General features: G+C 38.9%; 1 protein-coding gene across 2 annotated transcripts in view; it reads right to left on the bottom strand.

The window, feature by feature from the left end:
* LOC149782797 (CD109 antigen-like) overlaps positions 1 to 12891 on the bottom strand; it is a 642407-nt gene extending 629516 nt beyond the window's left edge. Inside the window, exons 1-2 of one of the 2 annotated variants that reach the window (XM_089934311.1) lie at positions 12767 to 12891; positions 2918 to 3004 (exon numbers count right to left, since the gene is read on the bottom strand). In XM_089934311.1, coding sequence (XP_089790437.1) covers positions 2918 to 2997 — 80 coding nt within the window. In that variant the 5' untranslated portion in view covers positions 2998 to 3004; positions 12767 to 12891. Of the gene's footprint in view, positions 1 to 2917; positions 3005 to 12467; positions 12488 to 12766 lie in introns of those variants that run through there. The other variant, XM_089934312.1, reaches the window with a different exon arrangement.
* Positions 12892 to 14815: the final 1924 nt, after the last annotated feature.

The raw sequence follows: 14815 nt of genomic DNA, 5'->3' as shown, positions 1-14815 counted from the left end.
CCAAATACAAAGTTTAGCAATTCGTCAATCAATCATCAGTTCAATAAAGAAATAAAGAAATGTAATCGCCTTGGTTAAGAGATTAAAGGAAAACCATGATTAACAAACTTTCTCTGAACTTATAATTTATGCCTAAGCCAATTTCTTTTTCTTGTGAGTTTTTATATTCACCATAGCCTGTGTAGAATGACTCTCAGTCTGTGATATCCTTATAATAAATACTAATTTGGAAAACAGCTTTAGTACAAGTCACATAGCTCATGTACATGGTCTAAGTCAATTCTGCAGCTACAGGTGTCATTTTGGAGAATTTGATTACACATACTTTTAAATGACGTTTATTCACTTTATTTCATGCCTTGTCCATCCAAATTCCATTGAAGATTACTGTATAAATTCCTCGAAAAATGCTTAACGGTAAATTCAATGATAACGTACTTCGACATTAGGCATAGTCAAGCAAGCGGGGTGATCTAGTTTAAACTCGTTTCATTGCAAACTATGATATGAAAGGGAGCGCGCCTGTGGTAGGGAAAAAGTTGTACTACAAACATAAACAGAGACCCAACAATGTCATCATTTATAAACAAAACCTTGGCAAACACCAGCAGGAAAAAATTGGTACAAAAGTCGAATAAACTGGAGACAATTATGTAACTTTGTTTATATCTTCTGTATGGTATGTCATATCTTTCATTTCAATTCGTACTTAATACCTAATTTCCCCATACAAGTATGTGCTATCATACGTATAAAAGACTAGAAAGACAACTGTCAATTCAGATTTTAGCTAATTTACATTATGCTTAATTATCATTTTAAAGAAATGTCATATGTACATGCTGAGAATAAAACTTATTATGTTACTCCACTATCCCATTCACAGTTGAATATCTGTACAGGAAATGACTGAAGATGCACACGACTTCTTGTTCATGCGATCATACACCTGCACTAGTAATAGTTCAACCCAATATTGACATATCTGACCCAGTGCAATGCCAGACTGCCATCGTAAAAGTCCACAGCAATCGATAATTTTCATCTTGAATTTTTGTTATGACAATTAATATGTAGCTCACTCAAAAATCACAACTGAATAAACTTTGTTATGACTATATTATGATTAAATTTTAAGAATACAATTATTTTGTAAGCCTTATATCAGTAAATATGCTTACATGACCTATGTGACTTGGACCCAGACTATATGTATACTGGGTACGTATTTAAAATCATCTGAGAGGGCTGGATAATACCCAAACCCTATACTCACTGATATTTATCTATCAGCTACAGGATTTATTAGAAGTTCTTCTTTCAGCTAAAATTAGATGTGCTCTATATACAGTAGAGAAATACTTATTCATGCAAAACCATCTGTTACACAAAGCCCTAGCTGGTCAAACACATCTAGTATTGAAAACACAAGCTGTTGTTGTTGTTGTCAAAATCTTCCTTACGAAATAGATAAGAAATTGAATTCCTTTAAGTATATTTGAATTCTAGAGTTCTGTTTGATAAGAATGAACGAAAAAACAATAACATGCTTGTTCAAGAGTTAATTACAGCAGTGTTGTCCCTAGATTACTAGTCATACAGTAAGTGTGCTGGTTACCTTAGGACATTTGAATTGTGGTAATTTAGAATGGTAAAGTGTCATTAAGTACAAAGGAAGTCTCTATATAGCAGGCATTTTAATGCAATCCACTGATAAATTTAAGATATTTCCACTGTAAGTGAAAAATCAGGAAAAAATGATACCAACTGGATGCCCAAAATACACCTGTGAAATGTTTCATATGCAGACTAATTATTCAAGTAATGTTGTTTTTTATGCAGGCCTACAATGACACTTAATACAAGACCACTCTCACTTTCGTATGACCTCTCCATTATAGTTAGATAATTACATGCTATATTTTTATTCAAATTGATGTGGCAGTTAATATGATACCACTCACACCTTTGTATCATACCTCTACTTCATTGTTAGGTAATTGGATCAGGTAATTGGATCTGAATGTACCGGGTAGATACTAATAATTATGGAAGAACATAGAAGAACTGGTGTCAATGACTTGTCAATGAAAATTAGTTAAGAATCCCTATCCATGGAACTTGACTTTGTTGATGATCTTAATGAGCAATGCGAAAGAGAGAACACATCCCTTAAATAGGGTCAACAAGAGAGGAGGCAACCAGTCAGTAAAGGGGCCCTTGACCAAACAACACTATTTAATTTTATAAAAGAAAACGTTTTGAACAAGAACTAGGAGAGGCATGGGTGTTTCTTACCCCAGGGTCCATGATCCCTCTCTACGGCCCTGCCCTAATGCCAGAAACCAGAAAATTGCTCTGGGATGTCAGCAACTTCCTTAAACCAAGAACCTTGCACCTACCAGTACTACAATTAACAAACTCTTCTGCACTGTAGAGTGCCTTTGACCCCTTCTGGGAACCAGTCTGTATGTGACTTGTTCCACTGTGATGTACCTCTGATCGCTTTCAGTATTTGCAAGTTGTACATTAAGTGCCAGTGAGCCCTACAGTGATCAGCTTAATGTCTTCTTACATTGGAAAGTGGCTCTGATCCCTCTTCAAATTTACATGTTGATGACTTCATTCAAGCATCAGTGATCCCTCCTGAGACTGACCTAGCATCTGCTTGATGGTGACATCCTTACACTAAGTGCATCTGATCCCACCATGGATGAGACAAATGGTCATGGCAAAACATGAATGATACAAAGGGTCAAGGCAAAACATGGATGAGACAAAGGGTCAAGCCAAAACATGGATGAGACAAAGGGTCAAGGCAAAACATTACCTGACCTTGAGCCAGGCGAGCTTAAAATCAACTAGGAAAACTGCACTACACACAAACAGGCTAAAAACATGGGGAAAATAAACTTACCCTGCTTCCACAATTCCGCTATATACTGTCATCATAAGCAACACCAGCAGTATCTTCTCACCTCTGTCATGTACATCCATCCTTAATCTGCAACAAATAACTATGTTGACAGTATACCTATGTAAGCAAAGGTTATGACTGGCATTCATGTAGAAACTGTCACCTGATAACTTAATGGTTCATTTGTTGTGTGCCATTAGTTGTAAACAGCACTTGCCAATTATCTACCAAGCTACTGTTGGCTGTACTTGATCATGAACGCTGTAGAGTCTGGTCTGTCAATGCATAATGTACTTTTAGACCAAAGTCCACAATATTTGTTTGAAATCAGAATAAAATCAGCAGAATAAATTTTAGTCTCATTCAACCAAGCCATGGAGTGAGAATGTTGCCATATAAAAGTCTGGTAAAATGTATTACTCATATGTTATCAACAGAAGGCACACGGTAAAACATTGTAAAACAGTGAGGTACAAAGACACTTTTCTACACAACATTTTTCTATGCATATTTTCTGCAATCATTTAAATCAAATCAATACTGAAAAATTAAAAGTATGTTATCAAATACTACTAATTATCCAAGAGGTGTGTCTCAATCAGCCAATGAAAATGTCCTTTGTACAGTGAAATTTTACATCATCATATTATCACAATAATGTAAAGAATCTTCTCATCTCATCAGTAGCTCATATCGCAAAGGTTTCACTAAACCATGAATTAGTCTGGTTGAACAAGTCAATACAGAACTGACTGTGATCAACTGGTACATTATGGCAAATCTGAATCTATGCTAATTCAGTGGTGTGCTTGTTATCCAAAAAATGAAGTTGCAGTGTTTGTACATCTATGACAAACTTGACCATTATCTCATTTTACAAAACTGCAAAGAAATTACCTTTATATTATTAATAATTGGATTTATATCCATGTAATCAGTGCACATGGAAAATGACCAACTCCTAAAGGTAGTTTATCAAAGATGATGTTCTCATTCATGTGTACAACAGGGCACATGCATAACACACCATTAACTAACATCACAGACAGTTGTATCGTTCCTTAATGTGCTGCCTTCTCAGAATCTGTGATGTTTGTTTGAAATTAAAAGCAGAACAAGCAAAACAGGCTCTGATCTGCCAGTACATTATGTGCCAACAGATTTTAGACTCTGTAACAAAATATCTCGCTAAAGGTAACAAGAGATCTCGGTCTATGTGACAACACATTTCGGGGTATGTGACAAATGGGCTTTCCTTTCCTCTGTCCTTCTTTTAAATGTTCACTAAACACTGATCAGATACTAAAATAATTAAAAATCATTATCACATTTTGCCAAATAAGCACACCCTGGGGCACGACAAGTGAGAAGGATGTCTCTATTTAAGATCCAAATTTTATTACATGTTCTCAGTTAATAATAATAATAATAACAATAATAATAAAAATAATAATAATCATCATCATGATGAGGACTTTGTATAGTGCCTAATCTTTAGAAGCTCTAAGTGCTTTACAACATTAGACAACACCTATAACATAAAAAAAACATATATAATGATATGATTACAAAAAACAAACACCATGAAATCAGAAAACATAAAAACATGCTGAGAATATTTAAGGTAGGAAACATTATTAGGTCTTTAAGTTTGTTCTTGCAGTCGAAATAGGTGAGTTTTAAGAGCACTCTCGAATGGGAGCAATGTTGTCTTTGTGTCTAAGTTCAGTGGGCACTTCCACATTGCTGGGCCCTGGTATGCAAAAGAACTTTGTCCATATGACTTCATTTTCTTAGTGGGAATAATTAGTATACGATTGTCAGAAGAGGAGCTTAAGTATCTTGCTGGTGTTTACACATGAGTGAGGTTGGATAGGTATGTTGGACTGGAGTCCATCAGTGAAATGTAACTCAGAGAACAAATTGTGTATTTGATTCTGGATCGAATGGATAGCCAGTGTAGGGTAGAGAGCAGAGGTGAGGTGTGCTCTGATCGTGGTACTTTAAGGATGATCCGAGCAGCTGTGTTTTGAACTTTTTGAAATTTATGGAGTATATATTGAGACAAACGATCCAGAATTGAGTTCCACTAGTCCAGTCTTGAAAGTACTAATGAACACACAAGTGGTTTAGTGGCATCAACTGAAAGATATTTGCGAATGGAGCTGATGCATCTCAGCTCAAGATATGCAGCCTTGCAAATACTCATGACATGTTGGTGTAATGTGAGAGTACTGTCCAGACTAACACCTAGGCTTTGTACTGATTGTATGAATTTAATGTTGGTGTTGGTGATATTTATTGTTTGAGGTAAAGGATGTGAATGAGAAAGTCTTTGTGTTGTGATCAGAATGGCCTCAGTTTTATCATCATTCATCTGCAGCTTGTTACATGTCATCCATGACTGCACATCAGAAATGCACCTCTCTACACCTTGGATGGTAGCATCAACTTCAGTTGGGTGGCTGGATTTGTATATTTGGGTATCATCAGCATACAATTATTGGTGAGACACTGGGTGATGATCTATGACACTTGAGAGTGGCTGAGTGTATAGAATGAAGAGACCAGGTCCAACAACAGATCCCTGTGGAACACCACAAAACAGATCAACTGGGCTGGAGTGTATTCCATTTGTGGACATAATTTGTGCCCTGTTGACCACATAGGACCTGAACTACAGTAAGGCTGTATCATGAATGCCACAAACATGCTGGTGATGGTGAAGTAATATATTATGGTCTATTGTGTCAAATGCTGCAGACAAATCAAGGAGGGTGAGGACTGTAATCTTTCCGTTATCCAAAGCAGAGAGAAGTTCATTAGCTACTTTTAGAAAAGTAGTTTCAGTACTGTGGCATGGGCAGTATGCAGAATTCAGATGAGATACAAGTTGGGATAGAACAATTTTTTCTAAGATTTTTTTTTATATAAATGGGAGATTAGAAACTGGGCGGTAGTTCTTTAAATCATTATGGTCGAGTGTAGGTTTCTTCAGCAGTGGCTTTACATGACAGTTTTGAAAAATTATGGGAATTCCCCGGATGAGAGAGAGGTATTAATAACATCAGTTAGTGAAGGCAATACTGGATCTAAGCACTCAAGCAGCAGTGACGTTGGAAATGGATCAAGTTCACATGACTTTGGTGCACTCTTCATCACAACTGTATGTACTAAATCCATAGAGACAGGTTCTCCAGAGTATTTTCCAGAGTGAGTCACATTCAAGGCTGTCAAAAATCTGTCAAAGTCTATGAAGTTAATGTTGATGGTACCGTTCGATTCAAATGTCTGCTCTTGTTTGAGTCCAGCTCTGAAATCAGGTCAATGCAGATTTTCCTTTCCTAAAATCAACTTTATCCTTACAGATGAGGTCATTAGCTGCGATTGTGATCCTCTTGAAAGTAATTTTCCTGAAAACCCTGATGGTGAGAGATAATAGGATGATGCTTCAACAGTTGTTGATGACCAGGATAATCTTGCCTGCCTGACTACAATATGGTGCTTCCTTTGGCCAGATTTCTTTTCCTTGTTCTTATCTATATGGCAAATGAAACTAAAAAATCTCATACAAAGTCTTCACATTCCAGCACAAAATATGGAGGGTAGGTTGGAGTGTCTGTTGATCTACAATCAAGGTAGAAGTTTCCTTACTGGTTTTGTCTCCTTATGTCACAGCATGTTTCTTGCCCTGCTTTACTCCTTCTTCCATACTTGGTTTTCACATGAGGTTACAGGGCAGTGCACTTTACGAGAAATGTGTCTTTTTTTGGAGAGGATCAAACTAATTTTAATACTTAATATTTACTGTTGCTATTGCTTAGCTATTCCACTTTCATGCCAAAAAATACACCGTTCATTTCCATTCTCCCACATAGTGGAGAAACGTCACTATGACTATTCGACCTTTTGCACACCACTCTGTATCTCGCATGGTCATGCGCAGAAGATATAATGTGTCATCTTTTTCACAGCTGACAAACACAAAAGACATTAGATGGGGGTGGGAGGAGGGCATTCAGCAATAGTGACAGGTTAGAATTGCATAATTAAAATTAGTTTTACCCCAAAAAACTTCAATAGCAGCAATTACCTGTTGTACTGCTTAGCTGAATTTGTCATTAGGATGGATAGGCTGATGTAAAACTGATCAAAAACAGAAAATTTAAATGTACTCACCATAGAGGGAGAGGTCCATCTATAGGATGTTTACGTCTCTGAGTAACACACTATGCTGTAACAATGTAACTCAGAGAAAAAAATGCCTGTGTTCTGTTGTGCTAATGAGCAGAATGAGGAAAAGGTAGTATGGGAATGTCAAAAGGTTGCCTTCATGATATCCTCCAGGAAGGCATGATTAAAGTAGGCCCATGAGGTAGCAACAGCTCAAACCTCATTGGCTTTAAGTTACATAAAGACGAGGTTTCAGTCAGTGAGGGACTTCTAAGACACTTCCTACCCTTTCTTTTTGCTTTGGAGGCATTAAGATAAAAGCGGAGATCATGCACAAGTCTATCTTGATCATCCCCTGCACAGATTTTACTGAGACTGGGAATATCTGTGGGTAAGGGAGCAGCCATAGGTAACTGATTTTGTGAAAGACAGAATCAATGGACAAGGCATGAATGTCATTTCTTATTCTCACACATACAAGAACTAGAAGAAACACCTTTTTCAGTGTGAGATCCAGAAAGGAAGCTTCACTCAATGATTCATAAAATGCTTTGGTTAATGACCATAAAATACAAGAAAGTTTCCATCTGGGCATAACAGAGTTAGGTCTCTGAAGCTCAAAATACTTATAAGATCAGCAGGATGCAGATCTGAACCAAAGTCTGTGCCCTGAGAGAATTTAAAAGTGTTAGTGATAACAGCTCAATAGCCTTTGATAGTGGATACTGAACATCTTTGGAGGTTACAGAAGGGTAGATAGCATCAACTTGTTTCCTACTGCACCAATCATAGAAGATTCTTCACCATGCATTATCAGTTTAGGATGTATCAGTTCTCCTGGTTTGAATGATGCAACTGGCAAAACTTGTTATAGCAGATAGCTCATATCAGGTGAGCCAGGCTTGAAGGTGCAGAATGTCTAGACTTCTGTGATCCACACTGTTTTGGCAGGAGATCCTTCGTATGTGGCAGAGACCTGGGTTCACTGAGGTCTAGGACATCAATGAACCATGGTCACTGGGGCCAGAATGTGAAGCTGCAAATGATCCAAGCCATGGAAGTTTGGACTCTGTGCAAAACTTAGCAGTCAAAGTGTGGGAAGATATATGAGAACATGTGATCCCACTGAAAGCAGAATGCATCAACTGACCATGCTATCTGATGTGGGACAGGAGACAGGTAAAATGGAAGTTTGCTGCTGAGCTTAGTCGCAAACAGGTCCACTTGTGGTCTTCCCCAGTGGGAAAACAGGGATTGTTTTAATGAGTGGTGAAGAGACCACTGTGTGAGGACAGATAGACTGTTCTGGATAGGCTGTCCGCTAATATGTTCATCTTGCTGAAAATCTGGTCCTAGAGGGATTGGGATTGATAGAGAATCTCTATGAGGTTTCCACATTGTGAGAAGGAGGAACTGTAGAGGACAAATATGGAGACATCCTAAAGGAACCAAAGGTTCTGAGTAGGGAACGATAAAGGCAAGCAGATTATACCAAGCAGATTATACTTTTTTCACTTGTAGAATCTCCAGAAGAGCCAGGATCTGATCTACCCAATCCAGAAGAACCCCCCAAAAAGATTTGGTTCATGAGGTAGTCCATCCTCACATAAACAAAGCCCTCACATGGATCAAGTTCGAACTACACATGGTATGACAGGAAACCCAAATGAGTTATGGTGGACCAAGAGTGGAAAAGATCCTGATAAAGGGACTGAACTTGGACATGGTGAATCAATCAGTCACTGAAATAGTAAAGAATTGATGCTCCTTGTATTTGGATGCAGGCCACTACCACTCCCATGATCCAGGTAAAGACTGGGTGTGGAAGAGATTCTGAAACACAGAACCCAGAATTGAGAAACTTCCTAGTTTAGGCAAAAACAAAGATATCTTTGTAGAGGAAATAGGGGGTTTGTTCCAGAAACTGGAGTCAATAAGTCTCATTGACAATGGAAAGGACCCACTCATTGTCCTTGAAGCTTGACCAAGCCCGTGAGAAGAGGCCTAGGCAAGCATCTACTGGTACATTCGGGAAGGAGATGCACGTCAGGATAGGGGATAAATTGATACCCCATCATGCAGTAGGAAAGGAAGGCGGGTTAAGAGAACTTCCTCTTGGATCTGTGGCAACCTGGGGCACCATGGACCTGATGAGGAAGGAGGTGGTCTAGCAAGATTTTTGGGACTGAACTGGGGTTGCACCTGCTTGAAAAATTGTGCAGACAGCCCTAGAGGGTGATTTTCTTGACCTTGTTTCCTAGTCAACTGTGATGGACCGGGCATGGAGGTGAAAGATGTTAGTGATCCAGCAAGTCTTGAGAAGCCATAGTGTCCATGAGGCCTCTAAGACAGTCTTGGCATCTACAGGAGCATCCCTTAAATGGTCTTTACTGTAGTTAAGCATGACCTTTGACAAGTCTAATGCAGCATCACTGAGGATGTGCAGAAATTCCACTGATAATGCTATGGCAATAGTGCATGATGGAATGTCTTGGCCACAGCTTCAGCATATGTTGTAATGCAGCTGGATTCAAGGAAGTCTCTCTCAACATACTAAAGAAAGTAGATGAGAATAGGTCATCATGCAAAGCTATGGTTACAAGTACTGGGTTTTCCATTCCATAGCATCAATTGTTTTGATGTGAAGGTGTGCCCCAGTTCTCAAAGAAATACCCATTTGGCTGCATCAGCATCTGAAGGTGAAGGTTTGATAGGCCACTTTGGGAAATGTACCCGGTAATTAAGAAAAAAGATAAGAGGTCTCAACAATGAGGGATGAACAGACCACCCTCTACATTGTCGAACGATATTTTGAACAGGCAAAAACCTCTCTGATATTTCCTCTATTGTGGATGAATTTGGGAGAAATAAGAGGCTTGGTTGAGTTGGTAATGTAGAAATCTGTTCGAAACTGGAAAAGATCATTTTGGACTGTGTGCCTGATGGTTTGGAGCACATGTCCCAGGGAAAAAACGAAAAACCTTGCTTACCGCCTGATTAAAGTACCAGACCTCTTCTTCCTCATCCATCTAAGATGAAAGGGTGGGTCTGAGAGGTGTCATTGCCACAACTTCTGCCTCAAACTCGTTGGTATCAATGAGGAATGAGAGTCCATTGTCATCATCATCGTCAAGGATGCTCCAAGCTGGAGAGTGACTGGGCATCACTATGTCCCTTGATGGAGGGGGCATAGGGGCACTCTTTGTCACAGTCCCGGATTCATCAGAAGGGACAAGAACATCTGTCTATGCTAGATTATATAACATCTTTAGCCTTCTGAGAGGAAGTCACCTGGTGAGGTGATGGTGCAACACAAGCCACAGCATCACTTCAATTGTGATCACAAGGTCCAGTAGCCATTGGGGACATAATGGACCAAGGGCTCTGAGATTAAAGGCCCCACATCCCTAAAGGGTTCATAGGTATAATTGGGAAGGGGGGCACCAAAGCAGTCACCATCACTAGCCTGAGCCATGTGTATGGATTGAAATTGCTGCACTTGGTGGGTTGGTGGAGGGAGGAAAGGGGGAAGCTCAGTCCTGGCCCTGCACACATACTGAGAGGTTGATAAGTGATAGATGGAGAAGAATTTGTCTTCAACTAATTTATCACTGTGCATCATGGATGTGGTATTCTGCCTCTCTAACAGAAGGGGGGAACAAGTTGCCAGAAGCTAAATAAGTATTGCGAGGGTGCAACTTGTGGTTTTGGTGCTCAACCTCCTTCAAGAGAGGGTGTAACCCAATATTACTGTGCTCTACCTCCCTAATGGGATGCCACAACCAGCTATTACGGTGCTCTACCTCCTTAACAAAAAGGCACAACCCATGGTCGCAGTGCTCTACCTCCTCTAAAGCTTGCATGCTATTAGAGTCATGAAAACCTACTGTCACTTCCCTACAGTGGGGAGTAGAACATCTTCTTAAACATCTAGACCCTTCTTCTGAAAGGGCTACTACAGGCACTAAAAATGTTTGTCCCAACATGTGAGACCTGGTAGAGAAGCCAGAAAATTCTGCATAAGGTGAGGGATTGTTCTGCCCTCCTCGATTTGTACACCTGGAATCAACTAGATTCCAGGTGCTAGAAGACCACAATTCACAAAGAGTGCAATGATTTTTTCATGTGCACTTTGAACACTTGATGCAGTCTGTGTTGGTATGATATTCCATAAGGCCTTTTTGTTGCCACACTGACCCACAGATTGTTTTCGTAACATATGGATGTCACAGTGAGACTCACCTGGTTTGTAGCAGTGTTACCCTGTATACACCCCTGTGTAAAAAATAATAATGGGGAAAAACTAATGGCTTATTTTAACATGAAACTGTGGATCAAAAGAGTGAAAATGAAGCTATCAGTGTATGAATTTAAATAACAAAAAATATCACCCCATTACCCAATCTTCTCATTTTAGGTAACTAAACCTCTATTTCTTGCATTCTCTTTCATACAAGTCTTTGGACAATGGGACATTACATAGCTGTCAATGAACTTGACCTTTCAATTAAAGTTTAAACTGCAAACCACTCCAGCGACCTAAATGGTTGGAACATCCACCTGGGATGCAGGAGGTCATGGGTTTGAACGTGAGCCAAGTCATACTGTAGTAAAAATGGTACCAGCAGCTGCCTCGCTTGGTGCTCAGATGTAAGAGGTTAATAAGGTCTAGTTCACATGTGGTCAGAATAATGTGACTGGGTGCAACATGATGCTACATGTCTGACTGCGTTATCATTATAAATTGCCACACTCCAGACATCATAGCCGTATGAACAAAATTGTTAAAGCTATATTAAAAATTACACACAAAAAAGACGAGCACACACTAAAACTGAATATTTAGAAAATATTTTAGTCCAAATGTGTCTTCAATTTCATCAAAAATGTCCCTTGACAATATGCTGTCAGTACGGCATTAGAGTTATAGGCACCCAGGGAAATGTTTTTTTAGTGGCAACCCTACCGAGGTTCTTTGGTGGTAGCACCACTTATTTTTTACAGAGAACAATTTCTGTCTGTTGTCAGCCGCCCTCCTCGTCCGCCACCCCATAAGTTTTGTGAAAAACTGTCCCTTTACACTAGGGTGAAATAAAAAATTTATAGCCAAAACCCGGAGGCAATTGCCCCCTCACAACCAGTCCCTTCTCCGTCGCGCCGCCACTACATGCAGTGCTGGTTCCGGCCATAGGGGCGCGTATAATTGCTTAGAACTTACCGATAAATACAACATACGCACATATATACAGTAGTAGTACACGTATCGATAAATTATAAGCAAGTATGCGATACGCTATGATTCTGTTCCCACCCATCATAATTTCATAAATATTTATAACATCTTGGTCCAATATTTTATTCCCTCTCTATTACGCACATTTATGCACACATCCATGATTCTAATCTGCCTCCTGATACGGGTCGTTGGTTCCTACACGCAAGAAAAGTTTACCTACATATTTTATAACTAAGAGATGGAGGGAACGAGAACACAGGCACTTGATTTCGGGGTAAGCTAATGTGTACTCTCACCAATTGGTGAGTGTATACATTAGCTTACCCCGGAATCAAGTGCCTGTGAACGAGAATTAGGAATTAAAATAATCAAGCGTCAATGCTGACTAAAAACAACAGACTAAGAACAACGTCTCTCACAGGCACATATAATCCACTTACCGCAGATGAATGTTACTCCGTTGCAGATCTAAGGTAATCCTGTAACCTGATTTAAGTTATATTGTTATTGCACGGTTTGGCGCCACTTGTCTTCGGCAAACGATTGAAGCTAAATATAGGACTACTGCTATTTGACTGGTATCCTTCTTTTTCACCCGTATCCGCACAAAGCGCCAAGTAGAGTGGAAAACTGGACTAAGGGAAAGTTGGTTAGGATATGAATTGTATAGGCCGATAAATCAGCCCCTCACCCAGAGGCGTAGCTGGTGGGGGGGGGGGGGGGCAGGGGGGTACATATGTCCCCGGGCGCCAAGGTACAGGGGCACCAAAATGAGGGTTACAACGTTACATTATAATAAGTAAACAAGGGTAATATTCAAAAATGTGATTAAACGGGGAGGGGGCTGGGGCGCCAATTTTATAGTTCGTCCCCGGGCGCAAAATATCATAGCTACGCCTCTGCCCTCATCCGTGATGATATTGATTTTTGGTTTATCGTCCATCAGTATCAACACTGATTGTGGGGTGGGGGTGTTGATTTATCGGACAAGGATTTTTATTATACTCCAACGCTGTATTATCGCGGGCTCTATATTATCGCGACAAAACGGGATTTTCCGATTAGTTTTGGACACGCGTCGTCTAGCGGTTGTTTACAGATGTAAACATGTACCCAGTAAGGACGCAAATATCTTACAACACAATTTCCTCTAAAATGTCAACATTTGTTATAAGTTTACAATGAAAAAGAATGAACATCACTTTTTTGTAAAGTTCATGCATTTACTTTAATCACCATATACAAAAACTCCAGTCGAACTTGCTATACCTGCATTGGCTTTGATTACGAAATATATTCAGTGTATCGTCTGGTGTTTGATGATTATAGGTCATATACTGATAGTGACATACATATCCTTACAAGGTTAAAGTTGCAATTTCATTTCATGGTAGCCAGTATGGACACAATTTACAAAACGTTGCTTATGATCATACTTCTCGTACGTAAATAAGACCATAATAACAGTTATACTTTCTTTAAATAGTAATATTTCAGTAATAATATTAATAATAGTTGTTATATTTTTACATTTCTTTGCCCACATTGCATTTAAAATTAATATAAAGTTAAATAATAATTGCTTTTAATTTGGAATGTTGTTATTCATGGCTTTACACTTGAATTACATTTGTTTGTTCGATTTTATGATTGGATCATTTCGTTTATTGTGGAAACATTAAGCCAGTAAAAGCGTGGACATTTCTTCTCATAGGTAAGTTGTATTTTATGTTTATTATAATATCTGTGTGCTACCATAGGCAAGTTTGGCAAATACCGCGATAATATAGAGTTGTTCCCCCATGGTACTTAATCTGGGTCAGCCACCATATGCTCTTGTAATTCCAGGACATACGGTACTAATTATACGGAAGAACTGTGAACCAGTCTAAAAATGGGAGAACAAATAATAGAGTATTTACGGGTTTGGTGGTCCATAATTGGTTAATAATGAAAACTAAAATTTTAGTAAAAATATCTTTTGAGAGCTTATCCTATATGTAATTTTAAAAAAATATAGACAAATTATACTGATGCAATTTTAGTATTTTTACAGGCTTGACTCGGGAGTACTCAATAATGAAAGTAGCACCTGATTCATTTGGTGCAGAATCAATAACATGTGTTTCATGCACATGTAAATAAACAAAATGCCGCGGCTCATATGGTGTTCTCCACACATAAGCTTGCACCAAGGTTAGATGTGCATGGAGGATTATAGGTCTCATCATCAGCACACAGAAATTTTAAGTTATTGAATTTTGAATATGACAGTGTTTCCATATGTTTACTATTGGAGTTGAATTAGTACCGTGAGTCCTCCATTTACGAGCTTCGATTGACAAAGCATTCTTATAGGAATAGAAAGAGGGAAAGTCATTGAATCGTTATAAATTATAAGTAAGCAGCAATAACAAAACAGTTTTAATATGTACCGATAAGAACATTAACTACCGCGATAATACAGCGTTTCGGGCTACTAGGTTTCC

Source organism: Sinohyriopsis cumingii, chromosome 15 (assembly GCF_028554795.1).
Source record: "Sinohyriopsis cumingii isolate HCF-2022 chromosome 15, ASM2855479v2, whole genome shotgun sequence".
Classification (NCBI taxonomy): Eukaryota; Metazoa; Mollusca; class Bivalvia; order Unionida; family Unionidae; genus Sinohyriopsis; species Sinohyriopsis cumingii.
This window is presented reverse-complemented; position numbering and strand designations above follow the sequence as displayed.